Here is a 15171-nt window from a genome sequence, read left to right on the forward strand (position 1 = left end):
TCAAAGATCTTGACGAAGACATGTCTGACTGATGAGATACAAACCCGTTTGACATTAGTAAACTGAAATAATTATTGCAGTAATGCATCGTTAATTCTACAGAGACAGCAAAATGACCTGAATGGACATAAATAACTAAAGTTCATTGCATTATTTCCATTTATTCCATTCCTCTCTAGTTTTTGACGCACTTTCTCTCTCAAAGGGTCCCGATGTTGCAGACGACGCTACCGATGACAGTGAAAGTTCTTGTAGTTTTTGTAGCTTCTCAAAGCGTGAAGAGGAAGTCGCGCAAAAGAGAAGGTTATTGTAGCGGACCACCCATGCAAGAGTCCGCTGTTCGTCTGATAGTCTATACCAGTTTCATACATTAAAACCGCGTTTGTTGACTTTTGGTGTCATGAATACTGTACTTCTGTTAAGCTTAGTGTCATTGTTGGCTCGTATTTGTATATTTTTTAGGGCCTGATATTTCAGCTCAGTGAGAAAACGGGTTTTATGCCATTGGTGTTGATAACGTAAATCGAGGGCCAAAATTAAGTGGACTAATAATGCAAAAACATTGGGACCAGTAAATATATGAATAATACCCAAAAAATGGTCCAATGACGGAGCATATGGTAGAAAGCAGAGACTCATAAATAAGAGCCGACAATGACTTACAAGCAGCAAATTGTAAACACACCATGTCGTATGTAAAGCAGTAGATAAGCGTTACCCAAAAGATTCCAAAACACTGTAATATTAAGGCAGGAGGTTCAATATTGTTGTATTAACAATCGTCATTGCAATTATTTAAGAAAAAATGTTACTTTTGGATTTCTAAAGTAGCGCTGGTGTTCATACAAAGAGGAAAGGTTTCATTAGGCCCTGCACGACGATGAGGATTATTATTATTATTACACTAAATTGCAAGTAAGCTTAACTGCTTCAGTGGCAATGAACTGTTAGTAAATACATGTATTTTATATATTAATACCCACAGACCAACTTGGTTTTGTCATAACGATAACGGTGTCTCAGGCAACGGGTTTCAAAGTCTTTTGCTAACCCCCTTCCTTCTCATTTACTGAGAATGCTGCTTCCTTAATATTGACCGTACTCGTAAAGACAGCCAAAGCATTGCTCCTTCAAGAGCATGAGACTTTAATCCACATTTTGTATGTATGGCCACTCCTCCTTGACTCCAGTCACAGTAATGCGACCACCGCCTATGTTCATTGTCAATGAGCAATAACAACTCACGGATATTAGCACTAGCAGTGGAGAGTATATAAAGCATTTTGGGGAGAGACAGAAAACAGTGAAGTTGTCGCAACGTGAAAACGGAGCAATCTATCTGATGTCCAAAGGGTATGACCATTGTCTTTTGGGGCAAGGGTGGAAGCATTTCTGAAATAGCTAAATTTGTAAACCGTTCACATGCTCGCATGGTTAAAGTATACTGTGCATGGCAAAATAGCATTATACAAAACTGGTGCCAAGGTAACTGTGGTGCACTATGGGCCACAGATGATGGGTGACCACAGATGATGGGTGAATGACAGTTGCAGAATTGTGGAGGCAAATAGATGTGCAACTGTAGAGCAAATGTCCACCTAGATAAACCAAGGGGTTGTCAGCAACGGCTCCTCAATGAATATTGCTGTGTATAGACCTCTGCAACACCTGTTTAGTTCATGCATCCATGCTGACTGCTGTTCATTGGTGACCACACACGCACGCATGCGCGCACACACACACACACACACACACACACACACACACACACACACACACACACACACACACACCTGCAGTCTCAGGAAGTGTGTCTTACAGTCCACAGTGCAGTGTGTGGTTCAAAAAGCACCAGGATGACTATTTTAATCACCTGGCCATCAATGTTCCCGGATTTAAACCCAATGGAGAATCTGTGGGACCACCTCGAAGGGGTTGTTTGCACATGGATCCTCAACCAAGAAACTTAGCACAGCTTGACACTCACTGGAGTTGGCATGGCTCCACGTTTCTGTTGGTACCTTCCAGAACCTCATTGACTCTCTTCTTGCATGTCTCTCAGTAGTCTGCACTGCAAAAGATAGCTATTGAGGCTTCCGTCAGATGGTCACAGTGTGACTGAATATTGTATTCCTCTTACAGTAATGTGATGTTAACTTGCACCCATGTAAATGTGTGTGTTCAATTTCTGTTATTTCCCAAAACATTCTGTTATGCATAACACATCTGCAGAAATACCTTCAGATTATTCAATGCTTTGTATTGGTATCAGAAGCTCATCTTTCTTATTTAAGAAGCTTCTTATGTTTTGATAAAGAAAGTCCAAATATACAATGATTGTTATGCTTTCTGCTGTCCAAGACTGCCTTTTTCTGATTCTCCACTAATTGTTTCATCTAAGGCCACCACTGTGTAGCACCTTTGTCTTTAGGAAAAATTCAGCCTAAATCAAATATTGGAAATCAAAAAATTGTTCAAATGGCTCTGAGCACTATGAGACTTAACATCTGAGGTCATCAGTCCCCTAGAACTTAGAACTATTTAAACCTCACTTACCAAAGGACATCACACACATCCATGCCTGAGGCAGGATTCGAACATGCGACCGTAGCGGTCGCGCGGCTCCAGACTGACGCGCCTAGAACCGCTCAGCCACCACGTCCGGCAAATATTGGAAATCACAGGGACTGGGCAGCATGTGTTCTGGTTACACCGAATAGTGAAAATAACCTCTTACCATTAGCAGAATTGTTCAGATGTAAACCATGTCACATATAATGCGACCATGTGTGACCACTTCGCTCTGTTAACACACTACTGAAGCTTTGCATTTAAACACTTAACAGCACATTTCACACAGAGCTTGTGCAGGGGCACCATGAATATAGTGCGGGACAATAAGTTGCGAATGTGGGTCTCACGGGAGGTGTGTCAGAGATAAGTCCCTGCAGTCGCACTATCCTGTGTGTCCTTAGTGGCTCAGATGGACTATATCAATGCCTGGAGGCAGCTAGAGGTATTCATTTCATTAAAAATATTAGTTGTTAATAATAATAATAATAATCTTTATTTGTCCACATTAACTTAACAGTCTTTGACATTGTCATTTTTTTGCGCATTTATAACAATATCACACCCTACATATAATTAATTCATACATCATATAGCACATTATATAGTCTTCTATAACATTTACTACCACTAGTATACTGCAGTATACAAAAGTAGAACTACCTGTGTTGCAGCTCAGAATTCTTTAAACATCTTTCAATTAACAACTGTTTCAAGTTGTCCTTAAAGAGATTACCATGAAGTTGCTTTATATTATTTGTCAGCTTATTACAGAATTTTCTTTCAGTTTCAAAGAGACTGTGACCTGCAGCTCTTATTAAACAGTATCCTAAGATAGTCACACCTGGTTTGTGTATTGTAATTATGGATGTGCGTGTTCATTACACTTATTTTATCGTTCTCTTTTGCAAACATTATAATCTCAAGGACATACAATGAATACACAGTCAGTAAACTATAATTTTTGAAGTAGTCTCTACAGGACTGGTGTTTGCTTATATTAGTAATTATCCTAACTGCTCTCTTTTGAAGTCTGAAAATTCTATCCCTGTAGACTTTGGTGGCCCACCCTATATCTCAATCCCATATTGCAAGTGTGAGAGGATTAAATGGTAGAACACTTGTTTAAGAATGGGGGGGGGGAGGGGGGGGGTATAATACTTCAAAAAAAAATATTATTGATAATCTTTTTACAGATGAAGCTCATATGCTCTTCCTATGTGAGATGATCATCAGTTAAAATGCCTAACAAATTACCTGACATTCATTACTAAGGTTTCTTTACTACACTAGCGTTTGTGAAAATTGCAACACCAAGAAGAAAACACATGAATTCAATTTATTTAATACCACAGGTTAGGTAAATGACAAGTAACAAATGATCACCTTTTCAAATCTGTACATGTCCTTTTGTGACGACGTTCGCTGCTTTATTTCTTCGTATGTTGTTCTCGGTGTCGACATACTGGGTGAAAAAATTGGGGTGGAAGTGCAGTACTGTCTACTGTAAATGATGTAGCCAACAGGTGCACATTTGCGTTTCACAGTTGTTTACTTTCACTTTTCACAACCCCCCCCCCCCCCTCCCCCTCATATACACATTTACAAGGTGCTTTCAAGTTCCAAGGCCTCCGATTTTTTTTTCTAATTAACTACTCACCCGAAATCAATGAAACTGGCGTTACTTCTCGACATAATCGCCCTGCAGACGTACACATTTTTCACAACGCTGACGCCATGATTCCATGGCAGCGGCGAAGGCTTCTTTAGGAGTCTGTTTTGACCACTGGAAAATCGCTGATGCAATAGCAGCACAGCTGGTGAATGTGCGGCCACGGGGAGTGTCTTTCATTATTGGAAAAAGCCAAAAGTCACTAGGAGCCAGGTCAGGTGAGTAGGGAGCATGAGGAATCACTTCAAAGTTGTTATCACAAAGAAACTGTTGCACAACGTTAGCTCGATATGCGGGTGCGTTGTCTTGGTGAAACAGCACACACGCAGCCCTTCCCGGACGTTTTTGTTGCAGTGCAGGAAGTAATTTGTTCTTCAAAACATTTTCGTAGGATGCACCTGTTACCGTAGTGGCCTTTGGAACGCAATGGGTAAGGATTACGCCCTCGCTGTCCCAGAACATGGACACCATCATTTTTTCAGCACTGGCGTTTACCCGAAATTTTTTTGGTGGCGGTGAATCTGTGGGCTTCCATTGAGCTGACTGGCGCTTTGTTTCTGGATTGAAAAATGGCATCCATGTCTCATCCATTGTCACAACCAATGAAAAGAAAGTCCCATTCATGCTGTCGTTGCGCGTCAACATTGCTTGGCAACATGCCACACGGGCAGCCATGTGGTCGTCCGTCAGCATTCGTGGCACCCACCTGGATGACACTTTTTGCATTTTCAGGTCGTCATGCAGGAATTGTGTGCACAGAACCCACAGAAATGCCAGCTCTGGAGGCAATCTGTTCAACAGTCATTCGGCGATCCCCCAAAACAATTCTCTCCACTTTCTCAATCATGTCGTCAGACCGGCTTGTGCGAGCCCGAGGTTGTTTCGGTTTGTTGTCACACGATGTTCTGCCTTCATTAAACTGTCGCACCCACGAATGCACTTTCGACACATCCATAACTCCATCACCACATGTCTCCTTCAACTGTTGAAGAATTTCAATTGGTTTCACACCACACAAATTCAGAAAATGAATGATTGCACGCTGTTCAAGTAAGGAAAACGTCGCCATTTTAAGTATTTAAAACAGTTGTCATTCTCGCCGCTGGCAGTAAAATTCCATCTGCTATACGGTGCTGCCATCTCTGGGACGTATTGACAATGAACGTGGTCTCATTTTAAAACAATGCGCATGTTTCTATCTCTTTCCAGTCCGGAGAAAAAAAATCGGAGGCCTTAGAACTTGAATGCACCTCGTAATATGGCCAGTGCACTATTGTTTAACTTTCAATAAGCCTCATTAATCGTTTTCAGGTGAACATCCACATACAGCAACATTGTTTACTATTGAACATCTATGAGCAGTAAAAACCTAACCACCAAGTTCACAGTTCTTGAAGAATAGAAAGGTACTTATGGAGCAGACACTGTCATTGTTTTTACACGCGGCCTAATTGTGTAACACTTATTTCACACTTAAGTTGAAGCACTGTTGTTGTTGTTCTAACCAACACAGGTTTCTCGTCAAACTTGGCCGTGGACTGCCTGTCTCAGGACCAAAAGTCGGGTCCTTATATCCTCACAATAATAGGTGCTGAGACTACAAACTGTTCGAAGTTAAATTTACAGAAATTACAATTAAAAGTTAACTCATTAAATTAACTGAATACATAAAAAAATTGGTTCTTTTTAACAGTTTCTTCTACGACAAGTGTTAAGCCAAATTATTTGTTTAAATCATGAAATTAACAAATATAAGTAAAAAAAATCCTTTTGATAAAACTGTTAATTACTTTGGAATTAACTAAGGGCTGGCTTTGCTAACATGTTTTTGAATAGATCCAAACAGATCCTTAAGAATACTAGCATTTCACCTTCCAGATGTTTACAATTACTATAGAATTTATATTTGTTTATATGTCAACAATAAAATTTAAGTTACGAAACAATTACTGATTTCACCCTATAATGAAAGTATTAAATAGGAATAGTCAAAATAAATTAGAAAATCAATTACATACATAAAATTAAGCACAAAATTAGATCTGGTGTTATATTCTTTACAACTGAGGGCCAACCTTTCTCTTTCATGAAAATGCAGATTACACTCACATATGTTAATAGTAATTAGTTAAAAGTGAAAAAATGAATTTAGGGAGGCAGATGGCAAAACAAGAGAAGTAAAAATATTCCCTCTTGCTTCATCACACTTTGAGCCCCACTATTGAGTATGTTGTGTGGCCACCATGCGCTGCAATTATAGCTGCTATATGCCGTGGCATTGAATTGATAAGGTTCTGAATACATTCCTGAGGGATTTCCCTCCACGCAGTTTGTATCCAAGCCTAGAAATCCATGACACCAGTTACTGGAGAACTGTGACGCACCAGGTGCTGACCAACCATATCCCAGACATGTTCGATGGGCAACATGTCTGGCGAATGTGCAGGCCACGGAAGCAATGGTACCCATCACTCTTCGAAGAAGGCCTGTGCATTACTAACAATATGTGGCCAGGCACTGTCCTGTTTAAATGTGGCCTGTGGAGATGCTTGAAGCAGGGGGAGTACCTCAGGTTCCACAATCTTCATTATGTACCAGTTGCTGTTCAAAGTGCCTGCAATACGTACGAGATAACAGCGGTTGTTGTAACCAAAGGCACCCCAGACCATCACACCTAGTGTGTCTCCGCTAAGCCGCTCCATAATGCAGCCCTCTAGGTTGCGATTACCACAGTACTGCCGGACATGTATGAGGCCATCACTGTAGGACGCATTAAAGTGAGACTTGTCCGAAAAAAGTACATGTTGCCACTCAGCACCCCAGTGACAGTGTTCACGTGCCCATTGTAGTCGGAGGAGCTTGTGGTTTCTGGACAATGGAAGCCGATGTAATGGCATGTGCAACCAGTCCAGCCTGCACCAGATGGCAATGAACCGTCGATGCAGAATAGTTCACACCTGTTGCAGTGCTCCAGCGACGAGCCGACACTGTGTATAATGGCCATGCGGACAAAATGATGGTCATCCCTTGCTGTGATCATGTTCCATGGTCCAGTTCCCACTCGTTGCTGCATACAACGTTTCTCTATCCATTGCTTCCACACATGCATAACTGTCGTAGCAGCATGCCATGTGCGAGGCGAAATGTCACGGTATGACAACCCCGTTTCCCAGAGACCAATCATTCTGCCCTATTCGAACTCACTTTACATGTCGATATGGCTCCCTTTGACATCGACGGGGCATACTGGCACTCACTCTATTGTTTCCTTCTTGTGTGACAGCTATGCACCGACTACACTAGGCACAACACCAACCCTGTTGGACCGACATGAGAAGGGTCTGCTCGGCCTACGTGTAGCCCACCTTGCTGCAAAATGCATCACATATTGCTTGCACACCCTTCACCACTTCCACCAAGTGTTTGGGTAATTCCTTCTTGGTGCTGCACTTTTCACAAAAGGCAGTGTAGTTCAAACATTCTCTTCACGTGGCTACTCTTCAACAGAAGGACCTCCTTTGTCTTTTTAATCTTATGAGTACTAATGGATTTGCACATTTTTCCATCTTACTTGAATGTTCTTGAATGCGTTCAGTTGTCTGCAGACTTTTGTCAATAGTCTCCGGAGCTGCAGAGCTGTTGGAGACATCTAGATTAAAGCTAGCAGACTTGTAAGATCTGTTTAAGCTGTCGCTTGATCTGACATGTTTCACCATAATCCAGTCATCCACCCTATTTCCAACCTTACGGCAGCTATCAGCTGTTCTAATTCTGCTTGTGCTACTAACAGATCAGCTTTGAGTTTTACAATCAGCTGCTATTTCTCCATTATTGTGGAGAAACAGGCACAACTACAGTGTGAAAGGCTAGCCATGTCTCCACCTAAGTTGATTGCTTCATAGTGATGAACATGATTTTCTGATTCTAGATAACTTATTTAGTGATAGCTGTTCAACAAGAAACTACAATTATACAATCGACATAAAAGTTTTCTGGGTATGGTACCGCGTCATAACATATAAAACTACTACTGCTGCTGATGCGGTACCATACCCAGAAAACTTTTATGTCAACTGACTGGCCACAGAAGCCTATGCACTTATATAACTATACAACTTTTTGCAGTTTTATTTATGTGCAAATGACTGACATAGGATCTATACTTTATAAAAGAAAAACATGTATGTGACATACAAATGTCAATGAATTACCTAAATTTTATGTTACTGAATATTGTCACCATATAACACTTGATTATTGTAAATATGCATATATTAACTTTTCTACAGCTGCAGGTGTACTAAAATTTAATTTTTAATTAGCGGTTACTTCTACAGCAACTTTTTAATCAGTAAAATTTCAAATTTAAGGGAATTTTAAAATCTCAAAACCTCTTTCCCAAGCTACTCATTTAGAAGCAGCCAACCTCTCAAGTTACTCACTCCCCCTCCCCGCTTTCCCATATCGTGTTGCTAGATGCAGTAAAATGATTTAACATTTCATTTCTAAAGATGTCAGAAAGGAAGGTTTGTTTTTACTATTAGGCAAAATACCATTTTCAGGCAAATGTGGAATCAATAAGATTCATTATATTTAATAATATTTAGTGTTTAATTGAGTTTTGTACATGTGGTTCTGTATAAAAATTCCACAAAACCAGTTACAAATTTCTGTCCAAGATGAATAATGTACATAGTTTACAAATTTCTGTGTTCAAGGTAAAAATCATGCTTGAGTGGGTTTCAACTGTATGATGCAAACGGGTTTACAAAGTATTTATAAAACTAACAAAGTTTTTAATTTTAATTCATATTTTATCTACAAAATATTAAATTATTAAGTATAGTATATAATACAAATTTTACAACTTAATAGTAATACACGTCATTCTATTCACTTTCAGAAAATTCAAAATCTTCAACAATGTCCTCCACCTCTTCTCCTTCTTCAGGCTTTATCTTCATCTCTGATTTTATCTTTGTCTCAGTTTTGGGATTCTGCTGTTTCTTACTTCCTCTTTTACCTCTCTTCTTCTTGGACTGAGCTTCAGCACTGTAGAACCAAATAATATGAATCAGCAGTGATCTAAGAAACCCTACAATCTCAGACTATTACTTAAGACTGTAATATGAAATAACTACAACTAAATCAGTAAAGCTCTTGTTAGAAAGACAGATTGAATTATGTTTAGCATCTTATCAACGAGATAATTAGACACAGAGCATACGCTTGGACAGAATGAGAACGGGGAAGGAAATCAACCATGTCCATTCCCAGGAATCATCTTAGCACTCATCTTAATCAATGTACAGAAAAAAACCGTTATTTAGATGATTCACAGGGCTGCAAATCTCACTTCTCCCAAATGCGAATCCAGGGTCTTAACGATGACACCATTTCAATTGGGTAATTTTGATGAGCTGTGCTGCACTTTGTCTGTTCTGTCCTAAAAAAAAGGAACCCACAATGTCCGCGCACGCGCGCACGTTACTCTACAGCACTGGCCTGATTTCAACATACACCTGGCCTGAACTTATTCTAATATAAATCCCTCCCCCTACTTGATTATACTTATCCTTACCGTATCTGTTTGATCTCTCTCTCTCTCTCTCTCTCTCTCTCTCTCTCTCTCTCTCTCTCTCACCCATACCACTGATTAGTATGCAGCCTCTTGATCACTTTGAACATGCCACATATTTAAATTTTGACCACTGCTGGCTTTTCACTGTTAATTCTTCTAGCGTTCTGTAGCATCTGCTTTGGCTGACCATCCTGAGTGACTTCCATACCCAAGTTTTCTTTCTTCCAATCATTTACTGTTACTATATGATGGAATCCCATTTCAAAAGCTACTTTAACTATTGTCTGTATCTATCGACATACCTCTTGCTATCTTATATTTACTCTGTTTCAGTTTCATTTTTCATTATAGTATTTACATGACTACTAGCTATTACCGAATAACTTATGTGCGGTGTAGAAACAACTGTCACAGATACATTACATTATTATGGTTTTAAACAGATTTCTATGATCTTATGAGAAACTTTTTACTTGTCTACGAAAATTATAAACAGAAGAGACACTGAACAAGAGACAGGCACCTATATTAAATGATAAATGTTGAAAATATGAGCTAATATTGCAGCAAAATTTGTTATGTTGTTCACATTAAAATATTCCCTTTAAGCACGAGTGTCATCCTCACTTTATTTTGAAGAGTAACCTACTGACACTTCTTTCAAATTTTTGATTGCAAATAACAGATGACTGACTGTCTAACAATTCTACATGTATTATACCAATGGAAACTGCAGGATGAAAACAACACTAAAAAAAGCAAGCAAGCAAGCGCCCCCCCCCCCCCCCCCCCCACACACACACAAATCTGATGATACTGTTTTTTGGTAGTAGTATGTCCAGATATAGTTGGGGTAGAGGTGGAGGTTAGAGACACATTCTAAGGCAACTGAAAGGAAGATGTATAGGGCAGGGATGGGGCAGATAAGTATAGGGTGGCATGGGGAATTGGGGAGGAGGCTAGATGTGGGGGATCAATGATTAAATCAAGGACCAGAAGAAATTGATTGAAAAATAACAGAAGAGCAAAAAGCAAGAGCAAGTGAGTGGGAAGAGATCAGCTGAAGTTGTGGATTAGTGACATTGAAGCCATGAGGATTGTAGGAGTGAACAAGTGTTGGAGGTGCTGAAGTCTGGTAGAGTTTGTGGTCACCCACGGCCTGGTAGTGGACAACAAAAGTTGTTGTTGTGGTCCAATGAGTGACGAACAATAACAGCAGCCCAACAGTTATATTATCAGTTGATGGTTGTTAGAGGCAGAATGCCATGCTGTTTGCTTAACCGAAGGAGAACTGTGGTACTAGATTCTTTCAGCAAAGAGAATCTTCTCACAAAGGTATTTAAGGATATCAAAGGTATTTAAGAATATCAAAGGACAACATGACCCAGTAATACTTCCTTTTGCCATAACCTCATAATTAAAAGTAAAGAAGGTTGCTGTGATTGACCTATCAAGGCACATCTGCAACAGCTTTACAGCAAGTGGCTTCTTCAAGGAGACCATGTCCTCAATCCAGAGGATAAGTTACATGCTGGAACAGAATCTCAAGTGAATTCATCTCTGAAAGAAACAAAAAATGATGCAGTTCCAGTGTTATTGCTAGCTCACAAGTTAGCTTATGGGAGGAGTTCCAGGAGATTTACAAATCGAAATATCTGCAATAATGCAGTATTTGATGGATTAAAAAAAGAAAGTAATACCCCAAACTACTGGCTTAGAAAGTTGAGCAAATCTTTATTTTATTTCTTCTTCTATTACCAAAATGTGGACAGACAATTAATAGCACAGGTTTACAATAGACAGCACCAACTTCTCAGGGTGAGCTTACGACACTTTATACCAATCAAAATCGAACAACAGGCACTCCAGGTAGGAATACCAACAATGTAGATAAAGACACATTGCTACTTGCTATAATGAAGACACATCAAGTTCAGACAGGCACAATAAAAATATACTTACATAAAGTCTTCAGCCACAGCCATCATCAGTAAAAAAAGAGAGATACGCATCATTCACACACACAAGCAAGCACGCCTCCTGCACACATGACCGCCAACTTCAGCAAATCGGGCCAGAATGAAACTATCATGTGGGATGCAAGCAGCAATCTGGATGGGGTGAGGAAGGGAAAGGGATAGTAGTGTACAGGTGTGTGTGTGTGTGTGTGTGTGTGTGTGTGTGTGTGTGTGTGGAGGGGGGGGGAGGGAGAGAGAGAGAGAGAGAGAGAGAGAGAGAGAGGGAGGGAGAGGGAGAGGGAGAGGGAGAGGGAGAGGGAGAGAGAGAGGGAGAGGGAGAGGGAGAGAGAGAGAGAGAGAGAGAGAGAGAGATATGCTGTCTGGTGGAGTGTGTAGGGACTAGACTGGCAACAGGTGCAGAATCAAGAGGTTGTGGGGCAGGGAGGTGAGGAAAATAGACGCAAAAAAGGAGAGGAGTGGGGAAAGAAGGGTGGATGGTTTGGCAGGGGGCTGCAAATAAACAGGGGGAGAAATGTGAATGGGGAGGAGATGATAGGACAGATAGGGTGGAAACTGTTGCGTGGAGGGTGTGGGGACAGTATGTTACCATAGCTTGATGCCGGAATAATTATGGGAGTGGAGAATGTGTTGTAAGGATAACTCCTATCTGTGCAATTCAGAAAAGCTCATGGTGGAGGGAAGGATCCAGATGGCTTGGGTAGCACAGCAGCCATTGAAATCAAGCGTGTTATGTTTAGCTGCATGTTGTGCCACAAGGTCTACTTTGCTCCTGGCCTAGTTTGGCAGTGTCCGTTCATCCTGATGGACAGCTGGCTGGTAGTCATGCCAACGTAAAAGCTGTGCAATGATTGCAGCAGAGCTGGTAAATGACATGGCTGCTTTCACAGGTGGGCTGGCCCCTGACGGAGTAGGATAAACCCGTGAGAGAACTGTAATAGAAAATGCTGGGTAGGTGGACTGGGCAGGTTTTGCACCTGGGTCTCCCACATGGGTATGATCCTTGTTGCAAGGGTTAGGGATTGGGAGTGGCATGGGGATGGACTATGATGTTGTGGAGATTGGGTGGGTGACTTAACACCACCTTAAGAGGGGTAGAAAGTATCTCGGGTACGATGTCCCTCATTTCAGGGCATGATGATAGGTAATCAAAGCCCTCGCGAAGGATGTGGTTCAGTTGTTCCAGTCCAGTGTCATATTGGGTGATGAAGGGGACACTCCTTTGTGACTGATTCTTGGGGGTGGTGTGGGGTGTGAGGGGAAATGGCACAAGAGATCTATTTGTGGACCAGGTCTGTGGGATAGTGCCGTTCTGTGAAGGTCTTGGTGTGACCCTCAGCACACTGAGCAAGGGAGCTTTTGTCACTGCACACATGCCATCCTCGGGTGGCTAGGCTGTATAGCAGGGATTTTTTCATGCCAAAGGGATGACAGCTATCAAAATGCAGAAACTGTTGGTAGTTGGTGGGTTTAAGGTGAACAGAGGAGTGGATGGAGCCATCAGAGTGGAGGACATCAACATCTGGTAGGGTGGTACACTAGGTTGAGGAGAACCACGTGAAACAGATAGTAGAGGAGGAGAGGAGATGTTGAGGTTGTGAAGTAACGAAGATAAAGTGTCTTGGCCCTGAGTATAGATCGAGATATCTTCAATGAACCTTAACCAGACTAGGGGTTTGGTGTTTTGGGAAGCTAGGAAGATCTCCTCTAGATGATCCACAAAAAGGTTGGCATAGAAGGGTTCCATGTGGGTACCCATGGTTGTGCCATGGATTTTTTAGTACATGTTCCCTTCAAATGAGAAGTGGGTAGCATACAGTTAGTAAGGTGTATGAGGAATAAGGTAGTGAGTTTGGAGTCTGAAGAACATGGTGGAAGGTAGTGTTCAATAACAGTAAGACCACAAGTGTGAGGGGTGTTGGTGTATGGGGAGGGTGTGTCAACAGTGACAAGTACGGATCCAGGAGGTAAAGGGATGGGGATGGTGTAGTCGGTGAAGGAAGTTGTTGGTGTCTTTGATGTGTGAGCTAGATTACAGGCAATTGGTTGGAGGTGTTGGTCAATGAGGGCTGAAATTCTTTCAGTGGGGGCACAATAACAGCCACAATGGGATGTCCATGATTGCTGGATTTGTGGATTTTGGGAATATGTAGGAGGTTCGTTTGCAGTGTGTCATAGTGGCAAGGAGGGAAATGGATTGAGGGGAGACATTTTGGGAAGGGCCTAGGGCTTTAAGTGGGTATTACAGTTTGTGTTGGACTTCTGGGATGGGATAACTCTGGCAGTGTTGATACGTGGAGGAGTCAAATAATTGGTGGAGGCCTTCTGCCAGGTAGTCACTGCAAGGTTGTGTATGGTTGTTCTTTTTTCTACTGAAAGGTAGATGTTCTGAGGAAGGGACCTGGGAAAGGATGGTGAGGGTAAATTAGTCCTGGAAAGTGACCAGCAGGTGCTAGGTGTGAGTGGGGAGGATCATGGTTGGGATGATGGTATGAACTGGAAGAGGCAGGGTTCAATTGTGGAATTAGGATGGTTTTGGTCGGAGGGATTGACGACATAGAAGTGCTTCCATTGCAGGGATCGGGAGATGGTGAGTATGTCTTTGACAAGTACAACTTGGTTAAATTTGGGTGTATGGCTAATGATGAGGCCTTTGGACAGCACTGAAACTTCTGTGGAGCTGAGGGTTTTGGTGGAAAGGTTAACAACAGTGTTATGGAAATGTTTTGGCTGTGGACTTGATGGAGAGTTGGTAGGGAATAGTGGGGAATGTTGCAAGTTGAAAAAGGTCAGCTATGCATGGTTTTGGTGCTTTGAGGGGTGGACGAGGAGAGATACTGTGAGTAAAATAGGTGTTGGACAATGAGGTGGCAGTAGGATTTTAGCATGTTGGATAATGTATGGAAGTGGTGCTGGTGAGCAAGCGATTCAATTTCAAAGAAGAGATATATGAAGTATGGACTGCAGAGCAGTGTATCTTTCACAGGGAACAGAGTTGGTTCTGGGAAGCCTGTGCCATGGAGATGTGTTTTTGCAGTGTCACATTTGCAAGGGCCTGGGATTGACAGAATCTGAAAAGCTGAAGGTCATTGTGAAAGGAGGGGTGGGGTCCAGAGAAAGGAATCTTAGCAGTTAGGCCGTTTTAAGGGATTCCATGGTCTACGCAGCATTTGAGAAACAAGATGTGGGAAAGGAATACTTTTCTGAACTGGTGTAGAGAGGTGGAGCCATGGTCCATTGTGGTAGGAACGGTGTAAACGAAATGGGAATGATGCAGAAATGGGCAAAGAGGTGTTGATGGTTGTGAGAAGAGCTGCACTCTTGAAAAGATATGTAAAGATACACAGAAACAAGCACAGATATGCAAAAAT

The 15171-nt window shown here is 41.5% G+C and overlaps 1 protein-coding gene across 1 annotated transcript in view; it reads right to left on the minus strand.

Moving 5' to 3' along the window:
- Positions 1-8857: 8857 nt before the first annotated feature.
- LOC124622710 (nucleolar complex protein 2 homolog) overlaps positions 8858-15171 on the minus strand; it is a 162615-nt gene continuing 156301 nt past the window's right edge. The window contains exon 13 of the mRNA XM_047148504.1: positions 8858-9295. Coding sequence (XP_047004460.1) covers positions 9133-9295 — 163 coding nt within the window. The 3' untranslated portion in view covers positions 8858-9132. The remainder of the gene's footprint in view (positions 9296-15171) is intronic.

The sequence above is a fragment of the Schistocerca americana genome, chromosome 1 (assembly GCF_021461395.2).
Source record: "Schistocerca americana isolate TAMUIC-IGC-003095 chromosome 1, iqSchAmer2.1, whole genome shotgun sequence".
Taxonomy (NCBI): domain Eukaryota; kingdom Metazoa; phylum Arthropoda; class Insecta; order Orthoptera; family Acrididae; genus Schistocerca; species Schistocerca americana.